The sequence below is a fragment of the Bos indicus genome, chromosome 16 (assembly GCF_029378745.1).
Source record: "Bos indicus isolate NIAB-ARS_2022 breed Sahiwal x Tharparkar chromosome 16, NIAB-ARS_B.indTharparkar_mat_pri_1.0, whole genome shotgun sequence".
Taxonomy (NCBI): Eukaryota; Metazoa; Chordata; class Mammalia; order Artiodactyla; family Bovidae; genus Bos; species Bos indicus.
Genome location: NC_091775.1, coordinates 59,035,575 through 59,050,767, shown reverse-complemented (window position 1 = coordinate 59,050,767; position 15,193 = coordinate 59,035,575). Strand labels below are relative to the sequence as shown.

At 46.2% G+C, this 15,193-nt stretch overlaps 1 protein-coding gene across 2 annotated transcripts in view; it reads left to right on the top strand.

Moving 5' to 3' along the window:
- ASTN1 (astrotactin 1) overlaps nucleotides 1-15,193 on the top strand; it is a 356,269-nt gene that overhangs the window by 166,675 nt on the left and 174,401 nt on the right. For both annotated transcript variants that reach the window (XM_070768489.1, XM_070768488.1), the window contains 3 exons: nucleotides 754-903; nucleotides 2,238-2,405; nucleotides 13,198-13,282. In XM_070768489.1, coding sequence (XP_070624590.1) covers nucleotides 754-903; nucleotides 2,238-2,405; nucleotides 13,198-13,282 — 403 coding nt within the window. The remainder of the gene's footprint in view (nucleotides 1-753; nucleotides 904-2,237; nucleotides 2,406-13,197; nucleotides 13,283-15,193) is intronic.

Below are 15,193 nucleotides of genomic sequence, written 5' to 3'. Positions count from 1 at the left end.
AGACTATAAGATAATTCCATAGGATCCACACATTTTATTGGCAGCTTGCCTTGCTTTCTTAAGTTCCCACATCTATGAAAGGTCCCTCTTGTTAACTCCCAAACAGAAAACACACCCCCAAAACCTCCCTTCTGAGCCCTGTCCCTACCTACCTGGACATGTTTCTTATCCCTCAGCTTTCTTATTTTATCTCTAAGCTTCTGTTTATAACCATACCTCAAGGACTGCAGGCCTAGGGAGAGCCTTCAGGTGTGACAAGAGCCAGCTTTCCTTGCTTTCCTCCTTCCAGGCCCTAGGACGCCTGCCTAGGGGTGGGAGGTGGTTTGAGCTCCAGGAGTGGAGGAGCTGGTTTGTGAGAGCACCCTCTGTGGAAAACCATGGAAAGTGCAGGGACTTCCAGCGCTGGGTGAAAGCCTTCCCACCACCCTTGAGCAAGAGGTTAGAGCCCCACCAGCCAGCTGAGTAGAGGGCGGCAGTGCCCTCCTTTATGATTTCCCTTTTGAACCTGGCTCAGGAGGCATGCACAGGAACTTGCTTGCAACTGACCGCTGTTCACACTGACGACCACCTATGGCCCAGTCCCCTCTGACTCCAGGCAATGCCATGGTGTTCCCTGAAGCTCATGGACTAGACACATCTCCCACCGGGGCTGTGTTTGCATGCTCCCTCCCCTATTTGCCAGGTTGGGCAGCAAAAGGCCCTTTACTGCCAAGATTCTTAACACCAAACGCTTTGCTCTTGTCTTGTTTTCAGTGGGCTCTCCCCGAAGTCCTGTGAACAAGACGACCTTGACATTGATCAGCATCACCAGCTGCGTGATCGGCCTTGTGTGCTCCTCCCATGTCAGCTGCCCCCTCGTGGTCAGAATCACCCTGCACGTCCCCGAGCACCTCATCGCTGATGGTAAGCCCACCTCTGAGGATGCCATTCCTCTGCCCCCACCCAGAGAGGAAGGCTTCAGGGTGGGCAGGAAAGATACAGACAAGCCAGGGTCCACTGTGACCTATTACTATTAGTGAGAAAAAAAATATACCCAGATAAGAAAGACAGAGGACAAAATTAGATTGTCCACCAATGAAATCAGATTGTTGTGTTGTTCAGTCGCCCAGTTGTGTCCGACTCTTTGTGACCTCATGGACTGCAGCACGCCAGGCCTCCCTGTCCGTCACCATCTCCTGGAGTTTGCCCAAGTTCATGTCCATTTCTGATGGAATCAGAAAACAGATTAAAAAAAAATGAGCAGATCACTGTCTCCTCTCTGTGCCCATTTCTGTTTGCTTTTCAATAAGCACCTGTCTCAGACGGTAAAGCATCTGCCTACAATGCAGGAGACCTGGGTTCAATCCCTGGGTTGGGAAGATACCCTGGAGAAGAAAATGACAACCCACTCCAGTACTCTCACCTGGAAAATCCTATGGACAGAGGAACCTGGTAGGCTACAGTCCATGGGATCAAAAAGTCAGACACAACTGAGCAACTTCACTTCACTTGGTGGATAAATACAGAGCTTACTGGCTATAGATACATAGCCACCAAGATTCTCTTAGCCTTTGAATGGGGAAAAGCTAAGTGAAATAGTCAAGTGTTGAAGTATCAGTCATGTTTCCAATTGGTATGCCTGGTGAGAAATTCCTAATTGCAGTAACTTGCTATGAGCCTAGCAAGCTGAAGCAATAATTTACTTTCACCCAGGGGAACCCCAATATAATGAAGGAATAATATAGGTTTGGAGAGTCCCTGAATTAGTAAAGCCCAGAGCACCTAATTGACTTGTTAATGTCTGTTCTCTCAGTTGCTGTTAAGGCTGAAAACAGGTGGGGACTGTCCAGGGGGTTAGAGAGCCTGCTATTTCATGGCAACTGAAGACAGGCAGCAGGTCCCTGTTCCTTGGATGAGTGCCAGCGCCTGTGGCTGGGTCTGATGGAGCCATGCCACAGCCATCACAGAGCTGCTCTGTCCCTCTATCCCTTGGGACCACCCTAGTAGAGATGGGATGGGGCGAGTCAGCAAGGGATGATGTGGCAGGAGGTCCAAGAGGTGGCCGAGCATCTGTCTGCTGACTCCTTGCTCTGTGACTCACTGTGGGCCAGGATTAGTAGAGGTAATGACCTTGGGTTGGGGCTAATCTGCAGAGCACCCCTTATTCTGTCTTCCGTGATGCATGTGTATGTGTGTCGAGGGGTGGGTGGTGGTGTTATGTGCACACACAAGCACATCTCCTCTCTCTCCCCCTGCAGGGAGCCGCTTCATCTTGCTGGAGGGGAGCCAGTTGGATGCCAGTGACTGGCTGAACCCTGCCCAAGTGGTTCTCTTCTCTCAGCAGAACTCCAGTGGACCCTGGGCCATGGACCTCTGTGCCCGGCGGCTCCTGGACCCCTGTGAACACCAATGCGACCCCGAAACTGGTAGGCGGGAGCATCGGGCAGCGGGTAACTGTCAGAGTTCATGCCTCTTGCAAGCACCCCCTCAAAATCCAGGCCACCCCTCCTGATTGACCCATTATCATTGGGAGCCAAAGCTGTGCAGACTGGCAGCTCAGGTTGGGCCCCTGAGCGTGCTGGCTTGAAATGTGGGTCATCTTCTGGCAGAAGCCTTGGAAACATCCTGACTATAGCCACAAGCCCCACAGATATCTCAGGATGACCTCCATAGCCCATTTCCCTGCAGTCGGGGGATATCAGCTATGGGGTCTGAAATCATTATGCATGTTTACTGCAGAAAATTTGGAGAATTTAGAAAAGCATATAGAAGGAAATGATTCTCATCTATAATTCTATCTCCTGGAGAAATCATTTAAAAATTTTAATGTCCTCCCCTCTGATCTTTTACAGTGACTGATTCTTAGAAGTTTGTAAGCACACTAAGTCCTGTAGAGTTTTCTTGATTTTTTTCACACATTCTATCACGGGAATTTTCTAGAAACACTAAATAATCCTCAATAATGTAATTTCTAATGACCATTTGGTATTCTATTGTATGTCTGTATCATAGCTCATTTAAATAGTCCTGTATTATTTGACATTTAGGATGCATTAAATTTTTAATTTTTACAAATACTATTAAAATGAATATCTTTCCACATAAATGTAAGGCACATTTGAAGTCATGTTCTTCAAATAAATCTTAGAAGAGAGATTACTGGGCCAAAGGGTATAGGCATCTTTCAGGCTGTTATATTATCCAGTGGGGCTGGGACTGCTCTGAGAGAGGGTTTGAATTCAGACACAGTATGCGTTGGGGTGTTCACAGTGCTTTTTGAGCTCCAATATACCAGGAATATGGAGCCTTCATCCCAGGTTGCTTTGCACTTTCGTTGTAGAAGGACTTCATCTATGATATTCTTTATAAAGACCTAGTTCCAGCAGATTCAGTACACAGATAGCTCCTTCTCAGAGCCTGGTTCAGTTCAGTTCAGTTCAGTTGCTTGTGTCCAATGCTCTGCAACCCAATGGACTGCAGCATGCCAGGCCTCCCTGTCCATCACCAACTCCCGGAGCTTGCTCAAATTCATATCCATTGAGTCTGTAATGCCATCCAATCTTCTCATTCCCTGTCATCCCCTTTTCCTCCTGCCTTCCATCTTTCCCAGCGTCAGGGTCTTTTCCAATGAGTCAGTTCTTCACATCAGGTGGCTAAAGTATTGGAGTTTCAGCTTCAGCATCAGTTCCCCCATGAATATTCAGGACTGATTTCCTTTATGATTGACTGGTTTGATCTCTGTGCAGTCCAAGGGATTTTAAGAGTCTTCTCCAACACCACAGTTCAAAAGCATCAATTCTTCAGCACTGAACTTGATTTATAGTCCAACTCTCACATCCATACATGACTACTGGAAAAACCATAGCTTTGACTAGATGGACCTTTGTTGGCAAAGTAATGTCTCTGCTTTTTAATATGCTGTCTAGGTTGGTCATAGCTTTTCTTCCAAGTAGCAAGCATCTTTTAATTTAATGGCTGCAGTCACCATCTGCAGTGATTTTGGAGCCCAAGAAAATAAAGTCTGTCACTGTTTCCATTGTTTTCCCATCTCTTTGCCATGAAAGGATGGGATCGGATGCCATGATCTTTTTTGAATGTTGAGTTTTAAGCCAGGCTTTCTGCCTTAAGGGTGGTATCATCTTCATATCTGAGGTTATTGATATTTCTCCTGGCAATCTTGATTCCAGCTTGTGCTTCACCCAGCCCGGCATTTTTCATGATGTGCTCTACATAGAAGTTAAATAAGCAGAGTGACACGGAGAAGGCAATGGCACCCCACTCCATTACTCTTGCCTGGAAAATCCCATGGATGGAGGAGCCTGGAAGGCTGCAGTCCATGGGGTCGCTGAGGGTCGGACACAACTGAGCGACTTCACATTCACTTTTCACTTCCATGCATTGGAAAAGGAAATGGCAACCCACTCCAGTGTTCTTGAGAATCCCAGGGATGGGGGAGCCTGGTGGGCTGCCGTCTATGGAGTCGCACAGAGTCGGACACAACTGAAGTAGCTTAGCAGCAGCAGCAACAGCAAGCAGAGTGACAATATGCAACCTTGATATACTCCTTTCCCAACTGGAATCAGTCTGTTGTTCCATGTCTGGTTCTAACTGTTATTCTTGACCTGCATACAGACTTTTTAGGAGGCAGGTAAGGTGGTCTGGTATTCCCATCTCTTTAAGAATTTTCCAGTTTGTCATGATCCACACAGTCAAAGGCTTCAGCATAGTCAATGAAGCAGAAGTAGATGTTTTTTCTGGAATTTCCTTTCTTTTCCAATGCATGTTGGCAATTTGATCTCTGGTTCCTCTGCGTTTTCTAAATCCAGCTTGAACATCTGGAAGTTCTTAGTTCACATACTGTTGAAGCCTTGCTTGGAGAATTTTGAGCATTACTTTACTAGCATGTGAGATGAGTACAATTGTGTGGTAGTTTGAACATTCTTTGGCATTGCCTTTCTTTGGGATTGGAATGGAAACTGACCTTTTCCAGTCCTGTGGCTACTGCTGAGTTTTCCAAACTTGCTGGCATATTGAGTGCAACACTTTCACAGCATCATCTTTTAGGATTTGAAATAGCTCAACTAGAATTCCATCACCACCACTAGCTTTGTTCATAGTGATGCTTCCTAAGGCCCACTTGATTTTGCGCTCCAGGATGTCTGGTTCTAGGTGAGTAATCACACCATTGTGGTTATCCGGGTCATGAAGATATTTTTTGTATGGTTTTTCTGTGTATTCTTGTCATCTCTTCTTAATATCTTCTCCTTCTGTTAGGTCCATACCAGTTCTGTCCTTTATTGAGCCCATCTTTGCATGAAATGTTCCCTTGGTACTCTAATCCTCCTGAAGAGATCTCTAGTCTTTCCCATTCTATAGTTTTCCTCTGTTTCTTTGCATTGATCATTTAGGAAAGCTTTCTTATCTCTCCTTGCTATTCTTTGGAACTCTGCATTCAGATGCTTATATCTTTCTCTTTCTCCTTACCAGAGGCATGGTAAAATACCTTAGAACCAGGGAAGGGGATGTACTGACATCTAAGACCCCCAGGTGAAACATTGTTGGAGTCTAGAGCCGGCTCCTCCAGCTCTCTGTACCTCATGTACCACCCCCTCTTCTTCCTCCTCCTATACACATGCACATACAGACACACACACACACACACACACACACACACACACACATACAGATGCATCTCAGTCAGGTGCCAGGCTGTAAGGATATCAGTAGAAGTTGCCTCCAAGAGACTTGGCTCTTACTTCTGTTATAATCCATCATTTCAGCTCTCTGGGGGAATAACAGGTAACCGCAGCATCAAAAGTTCACCTTGTTAGGTCTAAAAGTTGTTGTTACGTGGGCCCATCGCAGAGATTCTAGGCCCCCATATGGAGGAGAAAGCACAGCATTTTAAACATCTGATGTCTAAGACTGTGCTTACTTGCTGCTCCTCCCACGCTGTCAGGCAAACACCAAACCAGACAGATGGGCTGTGCACCATGCCCAAAAGCCAGCGTGCTCAGGAGAGAAAAGCAGGCTTATCTCAGTGGTGGGGCCTCTCCAGGCAACTGAGTAGTCTCTGGCCCCCTCTGACCTGCATGGGGAGACCCTGGCCAATCTCACTTGTTAAAGTCACTTCTGAGAGAAGCATGACATCCAGAGGGTCTTGGAAGCTTCACCTGAGGTTTTAAAGAACAGGAAGCTTTTTTGAATAACACGTGGAAAGAGGGATTGATGTTTTAAGCTTGGTCGGTCTTAGAGATAAACCCCTCCTTACTTTAGGTCAGTGCTCAAATTCCCTAAGAAGTACATGCCTTGCCTGAAGTCCCATGGCTACCGCAGGCAGAGTTGGTGTTCTATCCACCATGAAATCGGAGCAGAAGTGGGGTTGTAAAGGTCAAGGCCAACATACCTGTCACTGTAACACTATTCACCAGTCACCACTGCTGGACATCCCTGTTTCCCAAGCTGGAAGCTGAAGAAGCTACTTGTCCACAGCGAAGCTCCCATCACCTCTTCAGCCCCTCCTGATGTCTCATTGCTAATCCTCACTGCAGATGCCTTTGGGAAGCCCCTCCCCTGCCAGTGGCTTCCCAGTATTTGTGGCAATTAATGAAATTCCAACTGGAAAGCCAGGGGTGGAAGTTAAAACAAGAACCCCCAACAGAACTAAGGTGCGATATCTTCATTCAGGGTAGCCGCTGGGAAATGATGGCTGCAGAGACTTCCATTTCCATCAATGCTGGGGTTGGAAACCCTCCCCCTTCCCGCCCTGCTTCTGTCTGAGCAGGGGATGATGTGGTCATCCCACACAATCATCAGCAAGAAACTTTATCGCCTCCCACACTCTATCCTAGAGCCTTTCTCCAAGGAGCTCAGTGTGGGAATTGGCTGCAAGTCAAGCCCACGTTATTTTTGCAGTCCTCCAGCTAACTCACTTGGAAATGCCATAGTGTTGGGACATGTGCTTTCCCAGCCATGCTGAGGGCTCTGCCCATGTGGATGGGTAGAACTGTGCAAGTGCACATGTATACTTTTTCACACACACAAACACACACGCAAGCACTGGTGCTCAGTCACCTCAAAGGAGCACCCCCTCCCCCAGAGCCTGAAGCTCTCCTTAGGCACCCTTCCAACGTGTTCCAAACTTAAGTGTGTGTTTACTCATCACCCGCACAGAAATTTGGAGTACCAGGTGGGGTAGGTGTTGTAGATTGTTTAGTCGCTCAGTCGTGTCCAACTCTTTGTGACCCCATGGACTGCAGCATGCCAGGCCTCCCTGTCCTTCACTATCTCCTGGAGTTTGCTCAAACTCATGTCCATTGAGTCAGTGATGCCATCCAGCCATCTCATCCTCTGTTGACCCCTTCTCCGCCTACCCTCAGTCTTTCCCAGCATCAGGGTCTTTTCCAATGAGTCAGCTCTTTGCATCAGGTGGACAAAGTATTGGAGCCTCAGCTTCAACATCAGTCTTTCCAATGAATATTCAGGGTTGATTTCCCTCAGGATTGACTGGTTTGATCTCCCTGTTGTCCATAGGACTCTCAAGAAAGAGTCTTCTCCAGCATCACAATTTGAAAGCGTCAATTCTTCAGGGTTCAGGTGTTGTGAAGTGAAGTGAAGTGGAGTTGCTCATCGTGTCTGGCTCTTTGCGATCCCATGGACTGTAGCCTAGCAGGCTCCTCCATCCATGGGATTTTCCAGGCAATAGTACTGGAGTGGGTTGCCATTTCCTTCTCCAAGGGATCTTCCTGACCCAGGGATGGAACTCAGGTCTCCCACATTGTAGACAGATGCTTTACCGTCTGAGCCACCAGTGAAGTCAGGTGTTGTAATGGGCTCCTAAATATGTTCACTTCCTAATCTGAAGAACCTGTTAAAATGTTATGTTACCTGGCAAAAATGAATTCAAGTTGCAGGTGAAATTAAGGTTGCTGGACATCTGATCTTAAAATAAGGGGAGTATCCTGAATTAATCAAGTAGGCCCAATGAAATCACAAGAGTGCTTAACAGTGGAAGAGGAAGGGAGAAGAGGCCAGAGTGATGCCACATGAAAAGCACTCCACCAACCATTGCTGGATTTGAAGGCTGAGGAGCCAGTGAATGCAGGCATCCTCTGCTGCTGCTGCTAAGTCGCTTCAGTCGTGTCCGACTCTGTGCGACCCCAAAGATGGCAGCCCACCAGGCTCCGCCATCCCTGGGTTCTCCAGGCAAGAACACTGGAGTGGGTTGCCATTTCCTTCTCCAATGCATGAAAGTGAAAAGTGAAAGTGAAGTCGCTCAGTCGTGTTCGACTCTTAGCGATCCCATGGACTGCAGCCTATCAGGCTCCTCCGTCCATGGGACTTTCCAGGCAAGAATACTGGAGTGGGGTGCCATCACCTTCTCCGAGGCATCCTCTAGAAGGTGGAAAAGGCAAGGAAGATGATTCTCCCCTGAAGCCTCTAGAAAGGAACACAGCTCCATGGACACCTTGTTTTTAGCCCAGTGAGACTCACATCAGATTTCTGACCTGCAGAACTGCAAGGTAGTAAATTTCTCTTGTCTTAAACCACTAAGTTTGCGGTAATTTTTTTATGGTGACTATAGAAAAATAACACACCAGGGAAGGAGAAAAAGGACAGAGGAAAAATAAACATTGTTATGCCCTCTGTATGTCGCCCTGGCATGGTTTATGGAGGGTGGCTACACAGACCGAGAGATGGGTCAGGAATCTGCAGAAGGCCTAGAGCTAGAAGGAACTTGAGATCCATATTCCAGCCTCCCCTTGCCGTTCTCCCACTGTGCTATTTGGGCAGGACATTATGTACCTAAATTTACTAGCCTGGGAGCCCTCTGGCAACCACATACTGACTTTCTCTCCCAGATCCTGCCAGGTTGGTGACCCTGGGTGTGTCTCTGGTCACGTGGGGCTAACAGCACACTACTGAAATTGTATCCTGCCTGGATCCAGCCAGGTGTTGACTTTTTCTGTACTTTCTAAGGGTTTTTGTGGCAGCTATATTTTGGTTGATTGGTTTTCTGATGGCAATACAGACTGACTAGCTTCAGCAACTTCTCTCTCTCTCTGCTCCCTTCCTGGCCTTTGTTCTGCCATATGGGCAGCTGTGGAGGCTTCACACACCTGCTGGATTTCACAGCCCCCATCATTTCTGGCCACAGACCTTCATTGCCCTTTTCAGGATATGTAGCTTTTATGAGTCTGCAAGGAGGATTGGCTTCCAAGCTAAATCAAGTTTTAATCCCCATCCAAGATAGTCACTGAAATTCTTTCTGTCCCAGATCTTTGTGTAGGCCAGTCCCATCCTGGAAGAAGTGTGTAAAATCTGGTGAGGGGCATTGACTAGTTCCCAGACTCACTCTAGCCCTCCTCCCTTTTCCTTGCTCTGAAAAAAGACCTTTCTCTCTCTTTTTCTCTAGTCTTCCCTAGTTTTCAGAACCCAGTTTGGCGGGGTACCACAGCTCCCATTTTGTTCCTGCCCACTGGATTGCCCACTCACCCCAAACTCCTTTTGTGGCTCAGTTAAAGCACCTTGCTTCAGGGTGTACTTTTGGCTTATTTCCCTCTGTCTGTCCTCCCAGAGTCACCTATGGCTATTTGATTCTGAGCCTGATGTCTGCCCAGAAGAGGAGACCAGGCAATTAGATGTTATTCCCTCCCAGATGTCTTGCAAAGATTTCTCTTTTTGGATGAAGCATACCCAATTCATTTAAATAAAAGTCAGCAGCTACCTGAAGGTTGGAGATGATCAGGGCTTTTTGGCATTGATTTCTGTATTTACCTCATGAAGAACTTGTGTTCAGCCCAGTCATGTCTGAGGAGCTCTGGCTTCAAGGTCTTCCTTTAACCCTTCAAAGAGGTTTGTGCCTCCATCTGTCTGTGGAATGAGTGGGAAATGACCGAAGGCACTGCACATCACGGAAGGTACCTCGAGGTGTCTGCCTTCAGGGTGTCAAGCGCAGATCAAGTGTAAGCATCTCCAGGCCCTACATGGATCATCTCTTGGGTGGGGTTGTGCTCTCTGGCAATGTGGCTGCCTTTGAGTGCCTCCTGCAGGGCACGCTTCATCGCAGTTGGGCACTTCTCTGTGGCCGAGACACGTCTCTGCATTGGATTCCTATGAACACCACCACAGAGTCGGCACGTCATGTGTTCCCTGCCATCTGTCACAGCAGATGCAGAGACTGTAACACTTCGAGCTTAGGAGGGCATCCAACACCCTTGTGGGGTCTTTAAAATTCACAGCTAACAGTCAGAGCCTGTGCTTGCACGAAACCCCTCTTAAAGTCAAGATTTAGCTGTTGGTTGCCATAGCAACTTTCCTCATCAAGTCTGAACTCCTTTCAATGTAGATGGCCAAACTGGTTTTGAAGAGGAATACAGAAGAGAAAAGTTTGGTGAGTCCCAGAAATGAGGATGATTTAAGAGGCAAATTTTGGAAATCCTCAAACCCTAACCTGATATGTTTGAAACATCTCTCTGTTGCTCTGACTTGGGGCTGCATTTACCATTGTATGGAGAAAAGCTTTTGTTGTCAGTAGTGTCCCCACATAGTAATGAATGATGGAAACCTCATAAGGGGATAATGACTATGAAGGCAATTTGTGGAAGGTAAATGTGCTCTACAAATGGTAGGTATTGCCATCATTAGGAAAATCAAGCTCTGCTTGAACTCTGGGTTGTTACTGCATTTATTTCTACACGTTTTGTGGTAACTAGATCTCAAGTGTGGAGGAAGGATTCACTTTTTTGTCAGTCTTTAATTCTAGGCAAGGCATCCAGCCAAGAACTTTCTAAGAGTCAGAGTGATGGGTTTGACAACCTCTTGAGATTACTTCCTGTTTTGTAATATCATATCCATGCCTAAATGTCCACAAGGAAATTAAAAGATGATCTGCTTAAGGGAGAATCATATCTGGACACTTGACCCATTAATTGGCTTGATATTGGCATCTTGGGGAGAGGTGGTGGTATCTATAAATTTAGGGCACACTTTAATTTATTATTGTCCATTACACAGTATTTATACAAGGTCTATTCAAAAAGAGGAAAAACCAGCTTATTCCTCCGCTTGTGTAACTTTCAGTCTAGAGTCCACGCTTTCTTTGGAACTGATATGATATGAAGCCCAGCTCGTGGTATTTCCCTTCTTGCCCTCCTCTGGTCCTCGTCCATTTTCTTTCCTTCTATCAGCAAAACAGCCTTCACCAGAAGCCTTATCATCAGCTGTGCTTTCTTATGTTTGACTCCCAGCTTCGTGACCATGCCTAGATTCAGCTCAGCACCTCTGAAGCCAGTAAATTGGAGCCCGTTGTGAATCTGGCCCACGTGGAAGCCTAAATTTGTCATCCAGAAGACAAAGCACTGCTCTAACGCTCCCTTTGTATCCCTCACAAAGGAAGTTATTCATTTTCACTCCACTCCTGAGCACCTTGACTGAGTCGGTGCGGGAGAGGACGATGAGTGTTATCTGGTTGTGAGACTCTGATGGGCAGTAGCTTATAGGGCAATTTTGGCAAGAATGTCTGTGCTTAGAGTTTAACAAAAACTTCTTGCTCAGAGCCTACACAATCCCTGCCCTCATAACTGTAAGGCCCCTTCACTTCATTTTTATTGTTTTTTATCTTTGAAAAGAGGAAATAGCTCTCAAAGCTTTTATTCCATCTCTGTCCTTTTAGAGCATCTCTTCCCAAGGAGATAAAGAAACCTTACCCCTTGTCTCTGTAGGGCCTGGTGCCTGTATAGCAATTTCCAAGTTTTAGGGAGTCACACCCTGTTCTTTCACTGTCTACAAGTTAAAGAAGCAGTCTGTGACAGAGTCAGTACTGGTGCTGTAGTGAAACTGGTCTCAGCAGTTTAGGGATGCATAGCATCACCCGAGGAATTGTTAACAGGAGGAAACAGTTACAATTTTCTTCAAAGCCATTCTAAGTAGAGCAATGGTTCTTGATCTTTTGGGGGGTCTTGGATTGGCTGGTAAATCTGATGAATGTTATGGAAGGCTGCTCAGGAAAGATGCACATAAACACACTTCAGTTTTGCATACAATTCCAGAGAAGGCGATGGCACCCCACTCCAGTACTCTTGCCTGGAGAATCCCATGGACGGAGGAGCCTGGTGGGCTCCAGTCCATGGGGTTGCTAGGAGTCAGACATGACTGAGCAAATTCATTTTCACTTTTCACTTTTATGCACTGGAGAAGGAAATGGCAGCCCACTCCAGTGTTCTTGCCTGGAGAATCCCAGGGACGGGGCAGACTGGTGGGCTGCCATCTATGGAGTCGCAGAGTCAGACACGACTGAAGCAAGTTAGCAGCAGCAGTTAGCAGCCAGAGAGGCTGTGGACCTCTTGGTACCCTATCGGAGTAATGAATGGTAATGAAACATAGTGATACCATAAACAAACATAGGTGATCCTTCTGTTTATCAGCACAAAGATGATTAGCTTTGGACTTCCCTGGATGTCCAGTGGTTAAGATGCCACCTTCCAATGCAGGGGATAAGAGCTAGATCCCTGGTTGGGGAACTAGGGTCTCACATGCCTCGGGGTGTAGCCAGAAATTAAAAAAAAAATTATAGCTATTTTCATTTAAAAACCTAGAGTTCTTATAAAATCATAATAGCTATAAGTGGCCTCCTCTAAATACAGCCGTTGTACTTGGGCTAGCTACACAGCCTGGTTGGGGAAAAAGGTCTGTAGTCAGACTGACATAGCTTCAAATGCTAACTCTGCCATTTAAAAGCTTTCTCCAAATCCCTTAATTTTTCTGAGCCTCAGTTTCCATTATCAGCATAACATCGCTAATAATACATACTTTTCAAGTTTCTTAGAAATATTTGATAAAATAACTCACTTATGTGGTCTTTGAACATGTACTGATCATCTAATACGTACCTTGCAGTATTTGGCCACTGAGAAAATAAAGATGAAAAAGTCCCTTGCTCAGTCCTTCTTGGATTTTGTGTCTGCGGAGCCCATGTAACAGGTGCTGTGTAAATGTTAGTTTCCTCCACTAGTGAAAGTCATCATGTAGTGAAAATGGACGATTGGTGCTGTGTTCCCTTACATGGGCAGTGGAGATGGGAATGTATGGCATAATGGGATTTATGGCCTCATCCCTGCCACTGTTAGAGTTTGATCTGATCATTACATTTTCTCCAACACAGACATGTCAATCAATTTCTTTGTGTTTCTTTTCCTTCTTCCTCACCCTGCTTCTAAGGGGAATGCCTCTGCTACGAAGGTTACATGAAGGATCCAGTACACAAGCATCTTTGCATTCGGAATGAATGGGGAACCAACCAGGGGTAAGTGAGGGGATGGCGAATTAGCCGGTTCCTGGATATTACCACGCCCTCAGGCAGACAGGATGCAGAGCAATTGCCTCTAGAGGGACAGAGCTAAAGGGTGGTTCTATTCTGAACATCAAATGGGTGACCTGTCACTGTGCATCCATATTTACACCATCCCAGTGACGTCCTTCTCTTCTTTCTCTCTGCTTATGAGTTCAGAGCCTTCAGCTGGGATCTGGGAATCAGGCTTCCTTTTCTTACCGCCGTCAACCATGAGGATTCCACAGACAGGACTTAGCTGATGATTTTGTTGGAGACACGTGAAGACACACAGACTCTAGCACAGCTCCCCCAGAGCTCCACGAGCTTTGTGAGACTGACATGAGTAGAAGCTTGTTTTCACCAGCACTGTCAGAGAGGGTGAGATGCAAAGACTCGGGGAATGCAGGATTGAGATAAAGGAGTTTTGTCTGATCCCCAATTGCCATCTCTCTGTGAGACCTTTGCTTTCCCCCGAGCATAGACAACTGGGGTAAAATATTAATAGTTACCATGTCCATTGCTTTGTTTTTAAATCTATTTTACTTTTTAAAATTTTTCATGGTGATAAAATATACGTAACATAGAAATGATTATTTTCCCCATTCTTAAGTGTACAATTCAATGGCACTAAGTGCACATAGTATTGGGTCACTATCACCACTGTCTATCTTCTGTTGCTTTTTTAATCTTTTTATACTTTATTCAGGGTGCTGAGAACCCATTTTCTGCCTTGACTGTGTTCAGTAGGAAAGCGTGGGGAGACAAGGGTCAATAATGCTAATAATAGCAGTCAGTGGGGCAGGGGAAACTGGAAATCAGGGCAAAAGCCCTCTTGGAGTGATTGCTTGGACTGCAGAGTTGAAATGTATTTGCAGCCTGACAAGGTGGAGAAAAGAAACCACCATCCCTTCCCATAGCACCACTGAGGACTCTTAGCCCTGAGGTCGGTGCTTAGCCTCCTCTGTATGTTTCTGATGAGCCCAAACCTAGAATATTGAATGTAGTTCTGGACTCTCAAAGCAATAAATATGGAGACAAATGGGTGAGAGTTTGGAGAAGAGCAATAAAAATGATTGAAGAGCCCGAGGGAGTGATTTATGATGAAGGGATAGAAGAACTCCACTCAGAGAACTTGGCCAGCTGATGACTAAGTCAAGGCATGATAGATGCCCGTAGACGTTCGATGAGGGCAAATGTGCTGGAACGGGTTGAAGTTGAGTGATAAGGACAAGAGAGAATGAAGTTAAGGAAAGGAAATCCGAGTCACAGGTCAGAAAACTTGGGGGAAGTCAGAATGCCATGAAATTTCTCTGTTAGTGAAAATGAAGGATGACTCCGTTTCTACTGAATTGGTGATTGTGTCAGGGAGTCAGGCTGCAAAATGTAGAGGAAGGAGTTTGGAGAAGGGTAAATGCATATGAGGTGGCCTGCTGTTGAAAGACTGGTGGGAGAGCTTGGCTCAGAGATGCCAAGCAGAGTGTGAATGGTGCACGTGTAAAGGCAGCTCAGTCCTCTTCCTCTCTGACCCCTGACATGTTTGCATGGTTGCTGGGGCACCAGGATTTTAGCCTATGGCTGAGAATCTCAGTTGACTATGATTCTTACTGAGTAAAATATTGGGAAAGCTGATGAATAACTGACAAAGAGATCTCTTAGCCAGCATACCTGCTGCTGAAGTAAACAATGACAAAAAATCATTTCACTTTGTGCCCTGAATGATCAGGGCTGGCTGTCTGCAGTGATTGGATTTGGGGGCTAATCACTCAAGCCTCCGTGCCCCTTGTCTTGTAGACAGATCATGTGAGGATGGGCCTGACTTCACTGGGTAATTGCACAAGGCTTCGTCATTCCCTCTGGCTGTGTGTAGAGACAGTCTTAGGATGT